The 20,097-nt window shown below is 45.5% G+C and overlaps 1 protein-coding gene across 1 annotated transcript in view; it reads left to right on the top strand.

Annotated features, from left to right (window-relative positions):
• znf106a (zinc finger protein 106a) overlaps positions 1 to 20,097 on the top strand; it is a 76,249-nt gene that overhangs the window by 13,119 nt on the left and 43,033 nt on the right. Inside the window, exons 4-5 of the mRNA XM_041214408.1 lie at positions 3,674 to 3,874; positions 17,523 to 19,766. Of these exons, the coding sequence (XP_041070342.1) occupies positions 3,674 to 3,874; positions 17,523 to 19,766 (2,445 nt within the window). The remainder of the gene's footprint in view (positions 1 to 3,673; positions 3,875 to 17,522; positions 19,767 to 20,097) is intronic.

The raw sequence follows: 20,097 nt of genomic DNA, 5'->3' as shown, positions 1-20,097 counted from the left end.
CATAACTTCCTGTGTAAAAGAAAATATATATTTTCCTCCTGTCTCCTTTGGTTATTTGGCCACTTACCTTAAAACATCTCATCCGACAGTACAGCACAGCCGCAGCTAAGTACTGGAGTGTCAGCCAACATTATGGACTCAAGTTTCTGGAGTGGGGCTTGAACCCTCAACCTTTGAGAGATGAGAATGATACCAGCTGGCAGTAGTTAACTGCAATTCTAGCACGGGTACCATAGGATAAATAGATTCTTTCTCTATGCAAATTCAATGATTCTGTTAGCTGCAGCCATCACTGATGTGTGTGTGTGTGTGTGTGTGTGTGTGTGTGTGTGTGTGTGTGTGTGTGTGTGTGTGTGTGTGTGTGTGTCACTGAAATATAACAAATTGTTAAGAATTTAGCAATGAAGTGAATCTGGCAGAATGAGCCTGGCTTTTCCAATAAACCCAACTTTAGGCAAAAATTTAGCCCCTAAGTTAAGAATTTTGACAATCAATCCTGTAGCTGCAAAGTTGCCTACATTTTTGCAGGGGGGAATGTTGGGTACAGGGAACCCTCCTGGGGAGGAGGGCAATAGGGAGGCAGCTGGGGTACAGGGATATGGAGAAATGAGGGCAGATACATGGGATACAGAGCCAGGGGACATGCAGGGTACAGAGATACATGGAACAAACTGGGTAAAGAGATATGGTGTGGAGGAAGGGTGTGGGCAGGCAGGACATGGAGGAATGGGTGGGGGGACAGGAAGGGTGCAGAGGGACAACTGAGGCACAAGAGTAGGCAGGGTACAGGGAACATGCAGGGTGCAGAGTGGGTGAGCAGACAGAGTTACTGGAGGGAGGCGCAGTGCAGGTCCAGAGGTACAGAATGGAGTGGGGTAGGTGGGGTACCAAATACAGGGCAACAGGATAGGTACAGACACGTGAGTGGGGGGAAACAGGTGGAATGCAGAGTTACAGGGAGCAGGCAGGTTGTAGAGATTCAGAGTAGGCAAATTGGGTGCATAGATATAGGAGGCAAGCTGGAAACTGGATCCAAGAGAGCAGAAGGGATACTGAGGTACATGGGGATGGGCAGGTGGGATGCAAAGACATGGCTTGGGGGGAGTGGGGCGGCTTGGGACGTAGAGATACAGAGAGGTCAGGTTGGCTACAGAGATGCAGTGGGATATCAGACAGAGTATAGAGACATGGGGTTAAGACGTGGGGTACTGAAACACTATGGGGTGCAGAAATACAGGTTGGTGAAATTGGGTGCAGAGATGCGGGGGAGAAATTGGGGGCAGAAGTATGTTGAGTAGGGAACAGGTGGGGTAAAAGGGTACAGTAGGGACAGGTCGTACAGAGTTGCACCGGTGACGGGGGGTGCAGGTGGGGTACAGAGATGTATGCGGGCAGGTAGAATGCAGAGGTACATAGGATCACATAGGATGTCCATTGAAGCCATGATTGTATTGAATGGCGGAGCAGGCTCGATGGGCTGAATGGCCTACTCCTCCTATGTTCCCATCTGTCACAGAAACAGGACATTTGGCCCGACCAGTCCATGCAGTCTTTATGCTCTATTCAAGTCTCCTCCTATCTTTTTTCCTAAATCTATCATTGTAACATCCTAATGTGACTATCAAGTTTTCTCTTAATTGCATCTATATTATTCACTTCAACTATTCCCTGTGGCAGGGAGTTGCACATTCTTACCACTCTTTGGGTAAATTTCTTCTGAATTCCCAATTGGATTTCTAGGTGACCATCTTATATTGATGTTCTCTAGTGTTCTTCCATTAAAACCTTTCATAATTTTAAAGACCTCAATTAGGTTATTCCTCAGCCTTTGTTATCCTTTCCTGATATGTATTTCTGGTATTATCCTGATAAATTTTTTCTGCATCCTCTTTAGATCTTCTATATCTTTTTTAAAGTATGGTGACCAGAACTGCACATAGTCTTAAGTGTGGTCTAATCAAGGTTTGATACAGGTTTAACGTAACTTCCCTGTTTTTCAATTCTGTCCTCCTAGAAATAAATCCTGGTGCTTGGTTTGCTTGCTTAGGGCCTTGCTAACCGGTGGCACAATTTTTAGGGATTGGTGTATTGGGATGTACTATAGGATCCCTTTGTTCCTCTACCCCACCTAGACTTGCACCTTCCAAGTAATAAGCAGCCTCCCTATTCTTCCTACTAAAACATACTACCTCACATTTATTTGTGTTGAACTTCATTTGCCAATTATTTGACCATTCTTCAAGTTTATTAATGTGCTCCTTTAATTTGTTGCAGCCCTCAGTATTGACTATTCCACCCCCTCAAAACTTGTTGTAATCCACAAATTTAGAAATTGCATTTTGATTCCAAAGTTGAAATTGTTAACGTAAATTGTGGACAGCAGTGTTCCCATCATTGATAAACCACTTCCCACCTCCTGCCGCTCTGAATAATTGCACTTCATTCACACACTCTACTTTCTGCCTTGAGCAGGGGAGGGGAGGGGGATGGAGTCAGATTGCGTACAGGGGACAAACAGGGTACACAGGTAGATGGGGGTCAGGCGGTAGACAGAGGTCGGCAGAGGGTGCCGGGTTGGGGGGGAGCGCGCAGAGCGTGGGAGCAGAGGTCTGGCGTGCGGGCAACGGTATGGAACAGAGGTGATGGAGGCCGATGGGGGCAGAGGTCAATGAGGGGGTGCTGGCTAGGGGGAGGCACTGTGGGGGGGTGGGGGACGGGCACCAGCTGGGGGACAGAGGTTGATGGTTGGTGGGGGGGGGGGGGGGGGGGGGGGGGGGCGGTGCCAGGTCAAGGATAAAGGTCGGGGGGGTGTAGGTGCCAGGTGGGGGACGGACGTCAGCTGGGGGTGCCGAGTGCAGGACATAGGTCGGCAGGGGGCTTCCGGGTGCAGGACGGAGGTTATGGGTGGGGGCAGAAAGGGGACAAGTGAGTATGACAATATTCCAGCTGAGATATCTAGAAGTGCCTGTCTGACCAGCTGGAAACCCCATGTACGGTGCCCTTTTTAAATAAAAACATTTCATCCTTAAAGCAGCAAATGTGTGCTGTTTTAGGGAAGGAAACAGAGGGTACAGCAGATGTTAACACCAACTGTTATGTTGGTGTCGTCTAGCATCAGCAAAAGAAAATGAAGCCTCTGGTTCTCCAAATAAAGTAGTGTTTCATACAACACATCCTGGCAGCTGTTGTAAGATCCACCCTCTCTGGATTCCAGGCAACACTTCTAAACTGGGATCGCTGTAGTTACAGATCTACCATTGGTGGCAGCTCCCTAAAGTTGGAATTAGCAGAGGACGCAATTAAATAAGGAAACGGTTGCCAGGGCTGTCTAACACCAGCTGATCTGACGTTATCTTCCCGAACTGCCTGCTAAGCATGTGCTTGAAGTCCTGGATGACTTTCACTCTTCCTGCTGTCAGTCGGGGGAGTGCAGCCACCTCGGTGCAGGGGAAGGCAACAGAACCATGGCCTGCCGCAGCCATTGAAAATAAATGTTAAGTTAAAGGAGCCGGGGATGGTGTAACCACCCCCTGATACCCTGCACCTCCCTCCCCTGATACCCTGCACCTTTCCCCTCTTGATACCCTGCACCTTTCTCCTCCTGCTTTAACACAGCTCATTCTAAAATGCCTGTCGGTACAGTTCAGTCTCCACTGTCTCCCTCTTTCGACAGGGACTGCAAACACGAATGCCGAATCTGCAGGGTGAATGTGGTGGGCCTCTCGGCCTATGCTAAGCACATCTCCAGCCAGCTCCATAAAGAGAAGGTGGACACTCCGGAGACGGAAGAGAACCAGAAGGACGATGGAAAAGATGAGGAATATTTTGATAAGGAGCTTGTTCAACTGATCCGACAGCGAAAGGAACAAAAAGGGTAAGCCTGCTGATCGCTTAGAAAGCTCAGGGTAAACAGCTGCAGCGATAGCTGAGGGTAGGATTGGTAATTGAAAAAGCGTCTTGATGACTAGTATAAAGTTACAGAGAAATAGAGGTGGCTGGCTGAATCCCATTTGGGAGATTCCTCAAGCTATTTAAAGGGACAGTTCACTAAGTTGATAGCGTTGTTTATTTGCTTGTTATTGGTCTATTTATATTGCGTGTTACTGATGTGGCAGTAAGTTGGGACAGGCTTCATTGGACTAGTCTTGTAGTATATCATTCTCATTACCCGTATGATTAATGCAGCAATAACAAAAGTAATAACTAATGTAACAGAGGCTGCCAGTTAATGAGAGGGATTCGGAGCATGTGTTCAACAATGCTGCCATTCCCTCAATCTCAGCCTTACCCCAATCTCCACCCTCAATAAGAGTGTTCCTTTTAAACAATGCTTTAAATATCACTTCAGGGCCTGCCGATTGTTCAGCATTATAACTTTACCTGAGGAAAGCTTTTGAAATGTGTCCTCTAGGCTTTCTTCAAATAATTTTGAAAAGGATCTGAGCAGAAATTGTTAAAAGCTGGGAAAAAAAATTCCAGCTGTCCAGCTGACTTAACAGCCCTGATACACTGGGAAATTGGATCTTGGTCACAGCACATTCTCAGACAGCACAATCCAAATTCAGCTCACTAAATCGGGCTTTTGGCAGAGGCTGAGGCCTTGAAGTTTTGTTTCAGTTCTTTCTTGAACATTCGAAGTGTCACTTACGATGACAGAGATTGGTAGGTGGCCTTTTTCCCCCAAAACATTTTGAGTGATTTATTGGTGTGAGGGGGTGGGATGGAATGATAGATAATGAGTACCCTGGAGTGACAGAGGGGTAGAGGCCAGGTTTTAAGCTTCATCTCTTACTGAAATGAGGCAGTTTGCTGAAGTTGTGAATAAAACAGTGAGACTCAAGTCCCAACTAATGGAAGGCTAAGGAAGACTCCAGGTTGAGGCATGAATGTGTGGAACTTAGGAATGGTTAGTGCTGGTTATTTCACAGATTATTGTTTAAAACAAATTCAGTCTTATTAAGTGGGATACAGTGATGTACCTTTTTACCAGGAGTGGTATGCATTGGTCAGAATAGTTTTCAGGGAATTTTCATCATACATTACAGGCAAAATCAACTAGTTTGTTGGCTTACAGCGGCCTTAGCTCACTAGAGTGCACGTCAGTCTGCTCTGCAGGCAGAAAAAGTTCTCAAGGAATACATAAGATTGCAAGAGGTCAGCAGAGGATCGTATTGTTACTGTCCTCTGGTCACGTTGTCGTATGACTAGATACTGGTTAGTAAAGGTAATCTCCGGTTCTAGAAGGATATGAACCAGAGAAAATATCTAGTGTAAAAATACGAGCGACATGAGTTTATATAGCGCCTTTAACATAGTAAAATGTCCCAAAGTGCTTCTCAGATGTGTTTTTAAGCGCAACTTGACACTGATTCGGGACCAGCATGTGTGCAGGAAGTGTGTCCAGCTGCAACTCCTGGAAGCTCGGGTTTCAGAGCTGGAATGGCGGCTGGGGACACTGGAGCATCTGCGAGTCTGAGAACATTGTGGATAGCACGTTTAGAGAGGTAGTCACACCACAGCTGAAGGGACTTGAGGAAGGAAGGGAATGGGTGACCACCAGGCAGTCCAAGAAAAACAGGCAGGTAGTTCAGGAGTCGTCTGGGGTCTCGCTCACAAATCGGTATTCCATTTTGGAGGCTGATGAGGGCGCTGGTTCCTCCAGGTAGTACAGACAGAGCCAAGCTTCTGGCACCAGAAGCAGCCTGTCTGTACAGATGGGGAGGAAGAGCAATAGTAATAGTCTATAGTCAGGAAAACAGATAGGCGCTACTGTGACCGTCAACATGACTCCAGGATGATGTGTTGCCTCCCTGGTGCCAGGGTCCGGGATGTCACTGAACAGCTGCAGGGCATCCTGAAGGGGGAGGATGATAAGGCAGAAGTGGTACATGTTGGTACCACTGACATAGGTAGAAAAGGGGATGAGGTCTTGCATCAAGAATTCAGAGAGTTAGGCAGTAGACTAAAATGCAAGACCTCTTGGGTTGTAATCTCTGGATTACCCTCAGTGCCACATGCTAGCAAGCTCAGAAATAGGAGAATAGCGCAGATGAATACGTGGCTTAAGAGTTGGAGGAAGGGTTTTAGATTCCTGGATCACTGGGACCATTTCTGGGAAAGGTGGGACCTGTACAAGTGGGACTGTCTACATCTGAACCAGAGCAGGACTAACATCCTTGCGGGCGGGTTTGCTAGTGCTGATGAGAGGAGTTTAAACTAATTCGGTGGGGGAGGGGACACCGAATGTTAGCAGAATAGGGACACATCATAATACAGTAAAACAATCAAGTCAGAGGGAATACAGCTGCATTAAGTTTCAAGGGAGTAAGGCAAGGCTGGATGGCCTCTACTTTAATGCCAGGAGTATTACAGGTAAAACGGATGAGTTAAGGGTGAAGAAGAGTCATACAGACTCGAAACGTTAACTGTATTCCTCTCCACAGATGCTGTCAGACCTGAGTTTTCCAGCTATTTTTGTTTTTGTTTGAGTTAAGGGTGACACGTGGAATTGTGATATAGTAGCCATCACAGAGACGTGGTTAAGGGAGGGGCAGGGTTGGCAGCTCAACATTCCGGGATATAGAATCTTCAGGCGAGACAGGGGAGGGGGTAAGAGAGGAGGAGGCATTGCATTATTAGTTAAGGAGTCAGTTACTGCAGTAAGGAGAGATGATATCTTGGAGGGGGCATCGAATGAAGCTTTGTGGGTAGAGCATAGGAATAAAAAAGGGGCAGCCATATTGTTAGGTGTTTATTATAGACCCCAGATAGTCAGCGGGAAATTGAGGAGCAAATATGTGCACAATTTGCGGAGGTGTGTAAAAACAATAACAATAGGGTAATTATATGAGGTGATTTCAACTCTCCCAACATTAGTTGGGATAGACATAGTGTTAAGGGCTTGGATGGAGTGGATTTCTTGAAATGTGTACAGGAGAACTTCTTAGGTCAATATGTAGAGGGTCCAACAGGGGACTGCGCAGTGCTAGACCTAATTCTGGGGAATGAAGCCGGACAGGTGGCTGAGGTGGTGGTGGGGGAGCATTTTAGTGATAGTGACCACAACATTGTCCATAACAAGCTTAAATTATACCAAGAAATAGACAAGTTGCAAAAAAATGTTTTGGATTGAGGGAGAGCGGGTTTTAGTAAAATGAGGCAAGATCTGGCCAAGGTAGACTGGGAACAGCTACTTGTGGGGAAATCTACAGAGGAGCGTTCAAAAAGGAAATGGGGAGGGTACAGGCTCAATATGTTCCCTCTAGGGTGATAGGAAGGAGTAACAAGCCCAGAGAACCATGGATGACCAGAGATATTCAGGATACGATGAGAAGGAAAAGAGAGGCTTTTAGCAGGTACAAGGGAAGCAAATCAGCGGAGGCATTAGTGGAGTACAGAAAGTGCAGGGCGGAGCTTCAGAAAGCAATTAGGAGAGCAAAGAGGGTATATGAGGAAACTCTGGCTGGTAAAAGTAGGGAAAATCCCAAGATATTCTATAAGTGTATCAATTGGAAGAGGATAACTAGGGAAAGAGTAGGGACCAAAGAGGCAATCTATGGGTGGAGCCAGAGGACATTGGTAGAGTGTTGAACGAATACTTCATATCTGTCTTCACCCAAGAGAATGAGGATAAAGGTATGGAACTTGGGGGAGAGACTGCGAGGTTCTTGAGCAAATTGATATAGGGAGTGACAAGGTATTAGAGGTGTTGGCAGGCTTAAAGGCGGACAAATCTCCGGGTCAGGATGATTTGTGTCCCAGACTGCTGAGGGAGGCAAGGGAGGACCCAAGGGGCTCTGACCCAAATTTTTAATTCCTCTCTGGCCACGGGGAAGGTGCCAGAGGACTGGAGAACACCTAATGTGGTTCCGCTATTTAAGAAGGGTTCTAGAGATAAGCCAGGGAACTAAAGACCAATGAGTCTCATGTCAGTGGTAGGGGAACTATTGGAGAAAATTCTGAAGGAGAGAATCTATCTCCAATTGGAGAAGCGAGGTTTGATCAGGGATAGTCAGCATGGCTTTGTCAGAGGGAGGTCATGTCTAACAAATTTGATTGATTTTTTTTGAGGAGGTGACCAGGTGTGTAGATGAAGGTAGTGTAGTTGATGTGGCTTATGTGGATTTCAGCAAAGCCTTTGATAAGGTCCCACATGGGAGACTTATAAAGAAGGCAAATGCACATAGCATACCGAGTAATTTGATAAGGTGGATTCAAAATTGGCTTAGTTGTATGAATCAGTGGGTGATGACAGAAGGCTGCTTTAGTGACTGGCATACCACAGGGATCTTTGCTGGGTCCCCTATTAATCGTCATTTATATAAACGACATAGATGACTGTGGGTGGTAGGATTAGTAAGTTTGCGGATGACACAAAGGTTGGCTGGGTGGTTAACTGTGAGATAAAAGCAAAGAACTGCGGATGCTGGAAATCAAAAACAAAAACAGAAATACCTGGAAAAACTCAGCAGGTCTGGCAGCATCGGTGGAGAAGAGCACAGTTGACGTTTCGAGTCCTCATGAGCCTTCAACAGAACTAAGTAAAAATTCCCTAAGGAATGCCACCGGGGGGGTGAAGGGAAGATGTGTTTGAAGGAAGATTCCGTAGGGATCGTTCCCTCCATGACACCCTGGTCCACTCCTCCATCACCCCCTCCCACGCCACCTTCTCATGCAACTGCAGAAGATGCAACACTGCCCCTTCACTTCCCCTCTCCTCACCGTCCAAGGGCCCAAACACTCTTTTCAACTGAAGCAGCATTTCACTTGCACTTCCCTCAAATTAGTCTACTGCATTTGTTGCTCCCAATGCGGTTTCCTCTATATTGGAGAGACCAAACGCAGACTGGGTGACCGCATGGCAGAACACCTTTGGTCTGTTCGCAGGCATTACCCAGACCTCCCTGTCGCTTGCCATTTCAACACTGCACCCTGCTCTTATGCCCATATGTCTGTCCTTGGCTTGCTGCATTTTTCCAGTGAAGCTCAGCGCAAACTGGAGGAACAGCACCTCATCTTCCAACTAGGCACTTTGCAGCCTTCCGGACTGAATATTGAGTTCAACAACTTTAGATCATGAACTCTCTCCTCCATCCCCAACCCCTTTCTGTTTTGTCCCCCTTCTTTTTGTTTTTTTCCAAGAATTTATATAGATTTTTCTTTTCCCACCTATTTCCATTATTTTTAAATGTATTTCTATCCATTATTTTATCTCTACCTTTTAGCCTTTTTAGTCTTCCTTCACCCCACCTCCACTGGAGCTATCTGTACCTTGTTTGTCCTGCTTTCTACCCTTAATTAGCACATTCCTTTAGATAATATACCACCTTCAATACCTCTTTATCCTTTTGTCTGTGACATCTTTTGGTTATCTCCACCTATCACTGGCCTTTTACCCAGCTCTCCTTGTCCCAACACCTCGCCCTTAAACCAGCTTTTTTTCACCCCTTTCCTATTTTTACTTAGTTCTGTTGAAGGGTCATGAGGACTCGAAACGTCAACTGTGCTCTTCTCCACTGATGCTGCCAGACCTGCTGAGTTTTTCCAGGTATTTCTGTTTTTGTTTTGGTTAACAGTGAGGTTGAGTGCCTTGGGCTACAGGAAGATATAGACGGGATGGTCAAATGAGCAGATAAGTGGCAGATGGAATTTAACCCTGAAAAGTGTGAGGTGATACACTTTGCAAGGAGTAATTTGACAAGGAAGTATTTAATGAACGACACGACACTAGGAAGTTCTGAGGAACAATGGGACCTTGGCGTGTGTGTCCATAAATCTCTGAAGGTAGAGGGGCATGTTAGTGGGGTGGTGAAAAAGACATATGGGACACTTGCCTTTATCAATCGAGGCATAGATTACAAATGTAGGGAGGTCATGTTGGAGTTGTACAGAACCTTGGTGAGGCCACAGCTGGAGTACTGTGTGCAGTTCTGGTCGCCACATTATAGGAAGGATGTGATTGCACTGGAGAGGTTGCAGAGGAGATTCACCAGGATGTTGTCTGGGATGAAACATTTAAGTTATGAAGAGAAGTTGGATAGACTTGGGTTGTTTTTGTTGGAGCAGAGAAGACTGAGGGGCAACCTGATCGAGGTGTACAAGATGATGACGGGCATGGACAGGGTGGATAGGGAGCAGCAGTTCCCCTTAGTTGAAGGATCAGGCACGAGGGGACACAAGTTCAAGGTGAGGGGCAGGAGGTTTTGGGGGGATGTGAGGTGGTGATGGTCTGGAATGCACTGCCTGGGAGGGTGGTGAAGACGGATTGCCTCACATGCTTTAAAAAGTACCTGGATGAGCACTTGGCACGTCATAACGTTCAAGGCTATGGGCCAAGTGCTGGTAAATGAGATTAGGTAGGTAGGTCAGGTGTTTTTCACGTGTTGGTGCCGACTCAATGGGCCGAAGGGCATCTTCTGCACTGAGAGGTTCTGTGATTCACATGAGATGTTAGGACAGGTAACTAAGAGCCTGGTCGAAGATAGATTTTAAGGATCGCCTTAAAGGAGGAGCGATGGAGGGGTTTGGGGAAAGAATTTCAGAACTTAAGACCTAGATTGCTGAGGGCAATTGTGGAGCAGTGAAAACTGAAGGTGCACAAGAGGGCACAGAGATTTTGTAGGGCTGGAGGAGGTTACAGAGATATGGAGAGGTGAAGCTATGGAGGGATTTCAAAACAAGAATGAAAATTTTAAAATTGAAATGTTGTCAGACTGAACCATTTTACGTCAGCAAGCACCGAGGTGCTGGGTGAACAGGATGAATTTTGGATGAGCTCAAGTTTATCGAGAGTGCAGAGTGGAAGGTTAGTAAGGAGAGCATTGATATAGTCAAATCCAGAAGTAACAATGACATGGATAGGGGCTTTATCAATGGATGAGCTGAGGTAGCGGCAAAGGCGGGAGATGTTCAAGAAGTGGAAGTAGGCGGTCTTAGTATTTTTGCGGATAAGGGGTTCAATGCTCAGCTCGGGGTCAAAAAAGGCCATGATTGTGAATGGTCTAGTTCAGCCTTAAATAGCTCCCAGGAATTGGTGAGTATTGAATGGCGTTTGTGGTAGGGACTGAAGTTTGTGGCGTTGGTCTTTCTGATATTTAGTAGGAGATTTCTGTTCATCCAGTACTGGACACCAGAAAAGTCACATGACAAATCTAGTTAATTGAGGGAAGTGGTGAGGGTGGAGCTGAGTGTCGTCAGTATACTTGTGGAACTTGATGCATTTGTAGAATAGGCTCACAGGGCTAAATGGTCTAGTTCCTGTTCTTATGATGTCACTGAGGGGTATCATTTAGATAAAAATTAGGAGGGGGCCAATGATGGATCTAACAGAAGTGTTTAAAGTTGTGGAATCTTTTCAGAGGGCAAGTAATGAAAGTTTGTTTACACTGGTTAGTGAATAAGAAGGGACATTGTTATGAACCCTTGGAGATACCCTAAAAGAACTGAACTTCCCAAGTGACTCCAAAGGAAGAAATTGATGGACAAGATTTCACTTTTCAAAACAAGTAATTTTTCCTGCGGCTCTGTAGTGTTAACTTTGGACCCAGCTTTCTCAATTTCGTTCAAAGTATGTACCTTCCGTTTTGTGTCATTGGCTTTGAGAACTGTTGCTACCTGCATTGCTACATCTTGCTCATGCTTTTCCTGCATTTTTAGTTTAAATTGTTCTAAAGTCTCCCACTGCCATTTTTTCTTCCTTAATTTGATACCCCAATGTCATTTTTAAACTAGTAAACAGTTCCTAACTCTTCCGGCACATCTTTAGTTGAGACATATGTCAGCAGCAGATTCACAAAGTAGTGGGTTCTTTCAAGTCCTTGTTACAGGCTCTTGCTGTAAAACTTTAGTTTCAGCAATCTTGACCAGCTTGTCCTAACCACTGGAGATGTCAATACCTTGTCCTCAGTCAAGTTATTTCCCAACAAAAATGCAGTTTCAGTGGGCAACTTAGGAATGACACCAGCAGTAACAGGACCAGTGACTCAGTCATGTTTTAAATTAATAAAAACAAAAAAACTGCGGATGCTGGAAATCCAAAACAAAAACAGAATTACCTGGAAAAACTCAGCAGGTCTGGCAGCATCGGCGGAGAAGAAAAGAGTTGACGTTTCGAGTCCTCATGACCATTCGACAGAACTTGAGTGAGTCCAAGAAAGGGGTGAAATAGGGGTTTTAAATTAATCCTGTACAAGAGAATGGGTAAATGATTTGCATCAATACCTTGTACCAATACCGTTGTATTCAGTGGACTATCTGGTGAGACATGCATGCCACCTGCCAACATCAGTGACTGTGCAGCCCCTGTATCTCTAAGCATAACAATTGACTTGCCAGCCTTACTGGACAAAAGTGGAGGCACTTTATCCTCAAAAAGAGAACTCTCCACTTCCTAACCCTGAGTCATCTATCAATAAATATGGGAGAAATGATCTGCTTATCTTACCAGCTAGGGCAATATTTTCTAGAGAGTCACTAAGCAACTGCACAAATGCTACAGTCTTGTTGTTCTGCCTCCAACACTCAGCCTTCACATGTCCCTTTTTGCGACAAAAATAGCATGTTGATCCCCTCCAACTAAGCTGGCCCTCCAATCTTCCAATTTTACTAACCTGAAGGGCATCTAGATCTTTACTTTTGCTATCTTTCTTAATACAGTCAGATTTCTTTTCATCATCAAACCTCTTATCTCTAATTTCTGAGTTTCCAAATGGGAATCTGTTAAAAATATGCTCAATTAAACTGTAATCATCTGCCACTACTGCAGCATCCTTTATTTTATGATCTTTAAAGTCCCAGCTGGAAGAACATATTCACAAAGGGACACTATTTTTAAATTCTTCCCTGGAATCACTTCCCTAAGGTTCTCAAAGTCTTGGTCAGTCTTCATCAACTTGTACCACCTATCGAAAACCATTTCCTTCTCTAGCAAATTCCGCAAACATCTGACCCTGTTTTCTTTTCAAATGTCTACATCACAGAATCACATTCCTCTGCTACCGCCTTCAGTTTATCATTGGTTAACTGCTCTGAGGCAAATCCATTTTCCCCAAAAGAGGCCTGAGCATCAAAGGTACTCGTGATTCCCCAGCAAATGCAACAAAATTAATGTGAAATCTTGTTTGTTAAATTTTGGAACGTTCCAGTGAACCCTTTTTACTGCCTCTGGGATCAATATCCTGGACAAGCCCTCAATTTTGTTAGGATTCCCATGGAGACTATTAACCTAAAACAAAAAGCAAACTTCCAAAATGTCCCCAATGGAAAAAACTAATGGACAAGATTCCACTTTTTAAAACTTTTACTGGAACAATCAAACCAAGTAAACATCAATGAAGCATGAATTAACAGGCAATTTGTATTCTGTGGAAATTATAAATTACACTTTAAATAGCCAATTCAACAAGGATAGATCTCTCATAGTTCTCAGATGGTCCCTTCAGCATAGATGGCATTAATCTCAGCCTAGGAGTCCCTTAAAATTCTGTTCTTCCCAGGTTGAGTTTAAGTTCTTTCGTTCATACAGAATGAAATCAGATGGGCCACCCAGCATCGACTGAAGCATTGACCCAACATCAACCTTGGCACCAGAAATGACAACGGCAAACTCAGCCCTGTCGGCCCTGCAAAGTCCTCCTTACTAACATCTGGGAGCAGGTGCCAAAATTGGGAGAGTTGTCTCATAGACTAGTCAAGCAATAGCCTGACATAGTCCATACTCATGGCATCATACCTTACAGATAATGTCCCAGACATAGCCCTCAAAATCCCTGGGTATGTCCTGTTCCACTGGCAGACCCAGCAGAGGTGGTGGCATAGTGTTATACAGTCAGGATTGAGTTGCCCTGGAAGCCCTCAACATCAACTCCAGACCCCATGAAACCTCATGGCATCAGGTCAACACGGGCAAGGAAACCTCCTGCTAATTACCATGTACTGACCCCCTTCCAGCTGATGGATCTGTTCTCCTCCATGTTGAACAGCACTTGGAGGAAGCACTAAGGGTAGCAAGGGTGCAGAATGTACTCTGCCTGGGGGAACTTCAATGTCCATCACCAGGAGTGGCTTGGTAGCACCGCCACAGACCAAACTGGCCGAGTCCTAAAGGACATAGCTGCTAGACTGGGTCTGCGGCAGGTTAGGGAACCAACAAGAGGGAAAAATCCTCACCAACCTGCCTGCTGCAGATTGATCTGCCCATGACAGCATCGGTAGGAGTGACCACCGCATAGTCCTTGTGGAGACGAGGCCCCGTCTTCACATTGAGGATACCCTCCACCGTGTTGTGTGGCACTACCACTGTACTTAATGGGATAGATTTTGAACAGACCTAGCAACTCAAAACTGGCAACAATGAGGTGCTGTGGGCCATCAAGAGGAGTAGAATTGTACTCAACCACAATCTGTAACCTCATTGCTTGGCATATGCCCTACTCTATCATTACTGCTAAAGCTATGGGCACTGACAACATTCTGGCAATAGTACTAAAGACTTATGCCATAGATCTTACTGCGCTCCTAGCCAAGCTTTTCCAGTACAGCTACAACGCTGGCATCTACCTGGCAATGTGGAAAATTGCCCAGGCATGTCCTGTACGCACAAAGTAGGACAAATCCAACTCAAAAATTATGCATATCAGTCTACTCTCGATCATCGGTAAAGTGATAGAAGGGGTCATCAACAGTGTATTCAAGCAGCACTTGCTCAGCAATAACCTGCTCACTGATGCTCAGTTTGGATTCAGCCAGGGCCACTCAGCTCCTGACCTCATTACAGCGTTGGTTCAAACATGGATAAAAGAGCTGGACTCCAGAGGTGAGGTGAGAGTGAGTGCCCTTGACAAGGCAATATTTGACTGTGTGGCATCAAGGTGCCCTAGCAAAACTGGAGTCAATGGGAATCTAGGAAAACTCTCCGTTGGTTAGAGTCATACCTAGCACAAAGGAAGATGGTTGTGATTGTTGGAAGTCAATCATCTCAGTTCCAGGACACCACTGCAGAAGTTTCTCAGGGTAGTGTCCTAGGCCCAACCATCTCCAGCTGCTTCATCAATGACCTTTTTGCTGATTGCACAATGTTCAGCGCCATTTGCAACTCCTCAGATACTGAAGCAGTCCATGTCTAAATGCAGCAAGACCTGGACAATGTTCAGGCTCAGGCTGGCAAGTAACATTCGTGCCACACAAGTGCCAGGCAATGACCATCTCCAACAAGAAAGAATCTTAACTATCACCCCTTGACATTTAATGGCATTACCATCGCTGAATCCTGCACTATCAACATTCTGGGGGCTATCATTGACCAGAAACTGAACTGGACCAGCCATATAAATACTATGGCTACAAGGGCAGGTCAGAGGCTAGGAATCCTGCGGCGAGTAACTCATCTCCTGACTCCCCAAAGCCTGTCCACCATTTACAAGGTCAAGAGTGCGATGGAATGTTCTCTCCACTTACCTGGATGAGTGCAGCTCGAACAGCACTTAAGAAGCTTACACCATCCAGGTCAAAGCAGCCTGCTTGATTGGCACATCTTCCACAAACATTCACTCCCTCCACCACTGACGCACAGTGGCAGCAGTGTACCATCTACAAAATGCACTGCAGGAGCTCACCATGCCTCTTTAGACAGCACCTACCAAACCCACAGCCACTACCATCTAGAAGGATAAGAGCAGCAGACAGATGGGAATGCCACCAACTGCAAGTTCCCCTCCAAACCATTCACCATCCTGACTTGGAAACATATTGCCGTTCCTTCACTGTCACTGGGTCATAATCCCTAAGAGCACTGTGGATGTACCTATGCCGCATACACCACAGCAGTTCAAGAAGGCTGCTCACCACCACCTTAAAGGCAATTAGGGATGGGCAATAAATGCTGGCGTAGCCATCGATGCCCACATCCCGTGAATTAATTTAAAAAACAGGAGTTAGGCCCAAAGTCCCGCCTGACAGAAACTTTAGCAGCCCTGAGTTCCACGGATCCAATGTCCATCAAAAAGGTACATCTTTCCAGATCCTCCACAGCTCTGCTCCCAATATCAGTCTTTTTGGTTGTCTTCTAGCTGTGCCACAATTTTCCACCTCAGCTGTCTTACACTCAGCTTCTCCATCATCCCAGAAATGTTCTCCTTCTGCTGAAAAAACCAAACTTTGCCTGTTTTGACCACTGGCTGAAATTTGACCCCTCATCTTCTATTTCCTAGCAACCTAAACCATAGGCTGATTTCTTAAAAATCTGTTGTCACAGCAAGGAATTCCAATTTGCAACTCCCCATCCCAGAAACCTGGAGGTGTGGTTTCTGTTTCAGTTAGGGACTGTGTCAAAAAATACAGGCTTTGAAACCATAGGTCAGTGCAGGCGATTGTTTGCAAACTATGGATTTCCTCACTACATTGGCAGCAACAACTACGTACAAAGTGCCACCATGGACTTCATAGTATTCCAACCCCTGTTGAGACCAATAATTTTTTTAAAAGAAATTAATTTCTCAAATGACCAACAGAGAGAACTGAATGACAAAATTTCACTTCTTATTGAAATCTTACTGTAACAAATTAAAATCAACATAGATCAGATACTAATTAACAGACAACTAAAGCATCAAACTAAAGAAGAGAGTAAGTTTTACATTCATTAGCACAACCAAAGTGTATTAAGAAACACTTTTTTGTTCATGGAGAGTTTTACTCCTGCTTCCCACCGTTTCTTATAGAGCAGTGAAGACCTGTTTCTGGGAGAGTTCCAATTCTTCTCCTACTTGTGCCTCAGCAGCGGCTGTTCTTTGTTCTGTGCTAAAATTTGTACCCCCACCTCAATGGATTTCTATTTTGAGTTTTTCTCCCCTTGCAACTGGATCACATGGGCATTTCTCCAAACTGAGGTGTTTATCAGGAATACTAATTTTACATTCCTTTCCAGAATATGCTGTTTTACTTTGAGTTAAAGGTATATTTTAAACATAATTTTCTTGCAAAGTCCAGCTTTCACACCAATAGAGAAACAGTAAGAAGGATTGAACATTTGGTCATGGGAGAGACTGAATGTTTGGATAAAAAGGTGGATTTTGAGGGTTTTTACTGGAAAGAATATAGATGCAGAGACGAGAGTTTACCAAGGGCTGTCCTGAAGCAAGTGCTGACTCTTCAACCAGTGGTCAGATGCAGGAAGGTGGGGAACGATACATAGGAGGCCACAGTCAGGTTGAAAGCTGTGTGCAAGAGAACTAAGCAAGGATTGCAGTGGGTTACAAGAGTTAACCATTATTTTAACTCATGGGAGATTTAGACTATGAAATGCTATCCATAAACTACTGCTGAGCAGAGATTGTTAACATTATTTAGAGGAGAATTGGATCAGTATTTGGAAAGGGAAAATGAAATATGCTAGAAAAGAAGCAGGAATGGCTGAGAGTAGATAGCCCCAGTTGAAGAGCTGGCAATGGTGTGATAGATTGAATTGACCTCGTATGAGCTGTATTGACCTCCTTATGGTTGTTTTATTTTGGTTTCTTTTCACGCAGAAAGAACGATGCTTCCACACCAGGGAATCAGGCAGCGGACAGTGATGACAGGCGGTATAGGAGGACACGGGAAGATAGACAGGCATACCCTGAGCCTGTGAGCAAGTATAATCAGTCATCGTGGCACCATGAAAATGGAGAGCAGAAATGGGATTGGGAGTCACGTGATTATGCGAGTTGCAGACCGAGCGGTTTTCAGCATTGTCCTTGGAAGACCAATTCAGGGGGTTCTTCGAACCGGCATTCATCAGGCTCAAGGGGAACTCTCAGCTGGCATTCGAATGGCACAGGAGGCTCACCTAACTGGTATTCTAAACATCACTGGCACTCCAGTGGGTCAGGGGGAGTAGCTAGTCGGCACTCCAAAAGCCAGGGGGGAGCATTCAAGTGGAATACCAATTCCAGCAGCAATGGGGGCAGTCCATCTCACTACACGACCAGTCGGCTGAATGCAAGATTCCAGTCTTGCAACAAAAACAATTCTGCAGAGAATCTGGATAGGAAGTGGAGTAAAGGGAAAGTGCACAAGTTGAGCAAGGAGAGTAGAAGTGCAAGAGACCGGCATGCCTGGGAGAAAGCGCAAAGCTGGAGACGGGCAACTGACAGCAGAGGAGCAGCGTTGGCACCAAGAGATTCAGCGGACATGTGGAACCTGAACGATTACACCTGCCAGGACTACCACATGGATTTCACCAGTGATAATGTGCCAAGTCGAGGAATGTTGAGTTTTACCCAAGAGGAAGATACACTGAGTAAAGATGATCAGAGTGGGGGGAAGAGCTTGAGCCCATCGAGGGATAAGAGATATCGGTGGGCCCCTTACCGATCTCATAAATCTGCAGAGCTGCCTGTAGCAGCCAGGGACCCCAGGTCTAGAAGCAAAAGCAGAAATGATTCCGGGAGTAGTTGCATGTCGAGTCAACGGAAAGATCTTGAGAGACCACGCAAGAGTAGCGTTGCCTCAGTCCTTGGGAAGGTGAGTGAAGAACTGAGTGATTGTGCAAGTTCCCTGATTCAACAAGGAGGTGTTTCTGAGAGTGAAACCAAAGCAGTAGACAAAGATGAGAGTCAAGCTCCTGTCACGCTTCACCTCAAATCGTTTACCCCTCCTCCTGAATTCACATCTGGTGCTTTAAATCCAGACCCGAAGAGTCTTTTGAAAGAAAAGAAACCTTTGTGTAGCACAAAAAATGGGAAGCGCTTGAGCACACCCACCTTGGATGGTGAGCAGCGGGGTATTTCTAGTAATGCTGTGTTAAGGTCAAATTGCACACCTGATACATCAGGAGTTCAGCTTTCAACACAAAGTACCCCAAGCCCGACTGTACGGCCTTTGCTGGAAATGCCAAAGAATGACACTAAATACCATGTGGACAGCAGTTTGAATGAAGAGCTCAGGCGTGCTCGAGAAGCACTGAGGTGCAGTCAATCCGAGCGCAGACAACACAGTCAGACAGAACATGGCCTGCGGGCAAGCTGTAGGCAATCCACAGAGCGTAATAAGGAAAACTGGAAAAATAGCAACAATAAAACTGCCCACAAGTCGCAACCAACAGCAGCTGATAGAAACCCAATGAAGGAAGCACTTTTGGGTTGCAGAGAAATGAGTGAAGAGGAATTTACTGACATCGCAGAAGAAATAAAGCTAGCTATACACATAGACTCTGCCAGCACTTGTTCAGGTCAGGGGCAGCAAAATTCAAATACAGTGAAACAACAAATAGCTGTATTATATACACAGCATGGTGCAAATTCTGAACTCTCTGCCACAAACGGCGATTACAAGGACTCCTCAGCTTCAGGAAGTGGTGCTCAATCGCCAACCACCTTCTCCTTCACAATGACTGAAACAAAAAGTGACAATGAAATTCAAAGCTCTGTACACAGCAAAACTATTGATAATTGTTCCTCTGACTCAGAGCTGCAGAACGGAGGGACTCAAAGCTCTAGCCACCTCCTCTCTGAACTCAACAAACTCGGGCTTCCCACCTCTGTACAGAGAGACCTGAACCGCCACATCAACGCAAAGTCAAGGCCTGGGACTCACGTACCTGAACCCAATCTCAACATTGCACGCCGCATTCGAAGCATTGGGAGCCAGAGAAAGAGTGAATCGGAAAAGGAATCTGGCTTGAAGCCAACCTTGCGTCAACTGCTGAATGTGTCACGACGCCATGTCAACTGGGATCAAGTCATTCAACAGGTTGCTAAGAAGAAGCAGGAACTTGGCAAGGGCTTACCAAGGTCAGTACAGAAAGAAATTGATTTTCTGTTTTCTCTGAGTAAGCTGGCTGGCCTTTCCAGTAACTTGTGATCCTGTTTTGTCCACGCACCCTCTGAGCTGGCCGTCCCATTAAGGAAAGCACAGTTCATTGCTCATTGTTGCCCATTGCTCATTCTCACCCATAGCTTGGGTGTTGAGTGAAAGAAGTACCAGATGCTATGGAAAGCATTAAAGGTCATGTCTGTTCCAAGATGGGATGAGCTGTATTATTCAGTTGATGACCATTCAGTGTGAGGGGGGTATGGACTCTGCATAGTGATCAAATGCTCCTTACGAGAATGGGAGTTCATT

The sequence above is a fragment of the Carcharodon carcharias genome, chromosome 20, assembly GCF_017639515.1.
Source record: "Carcharodon carcharias isolate sCarCar2 chromosome 20, sCarCar2.pri, whole genome shotgun sequence".
In the NCBI taxonomy this organism is placed as follows: domain Eukaryota; kingdom Metazoa; phylum Chordata; class Chondrichthyes; order Lamniformes; family Lamnidae; genus Carcharodon; species Carcharodon carcharias.
Note: the sequence above shows the minus strand (reverse complement) of the source record. Positions and strands in the feature narration are given on the sequence as shown.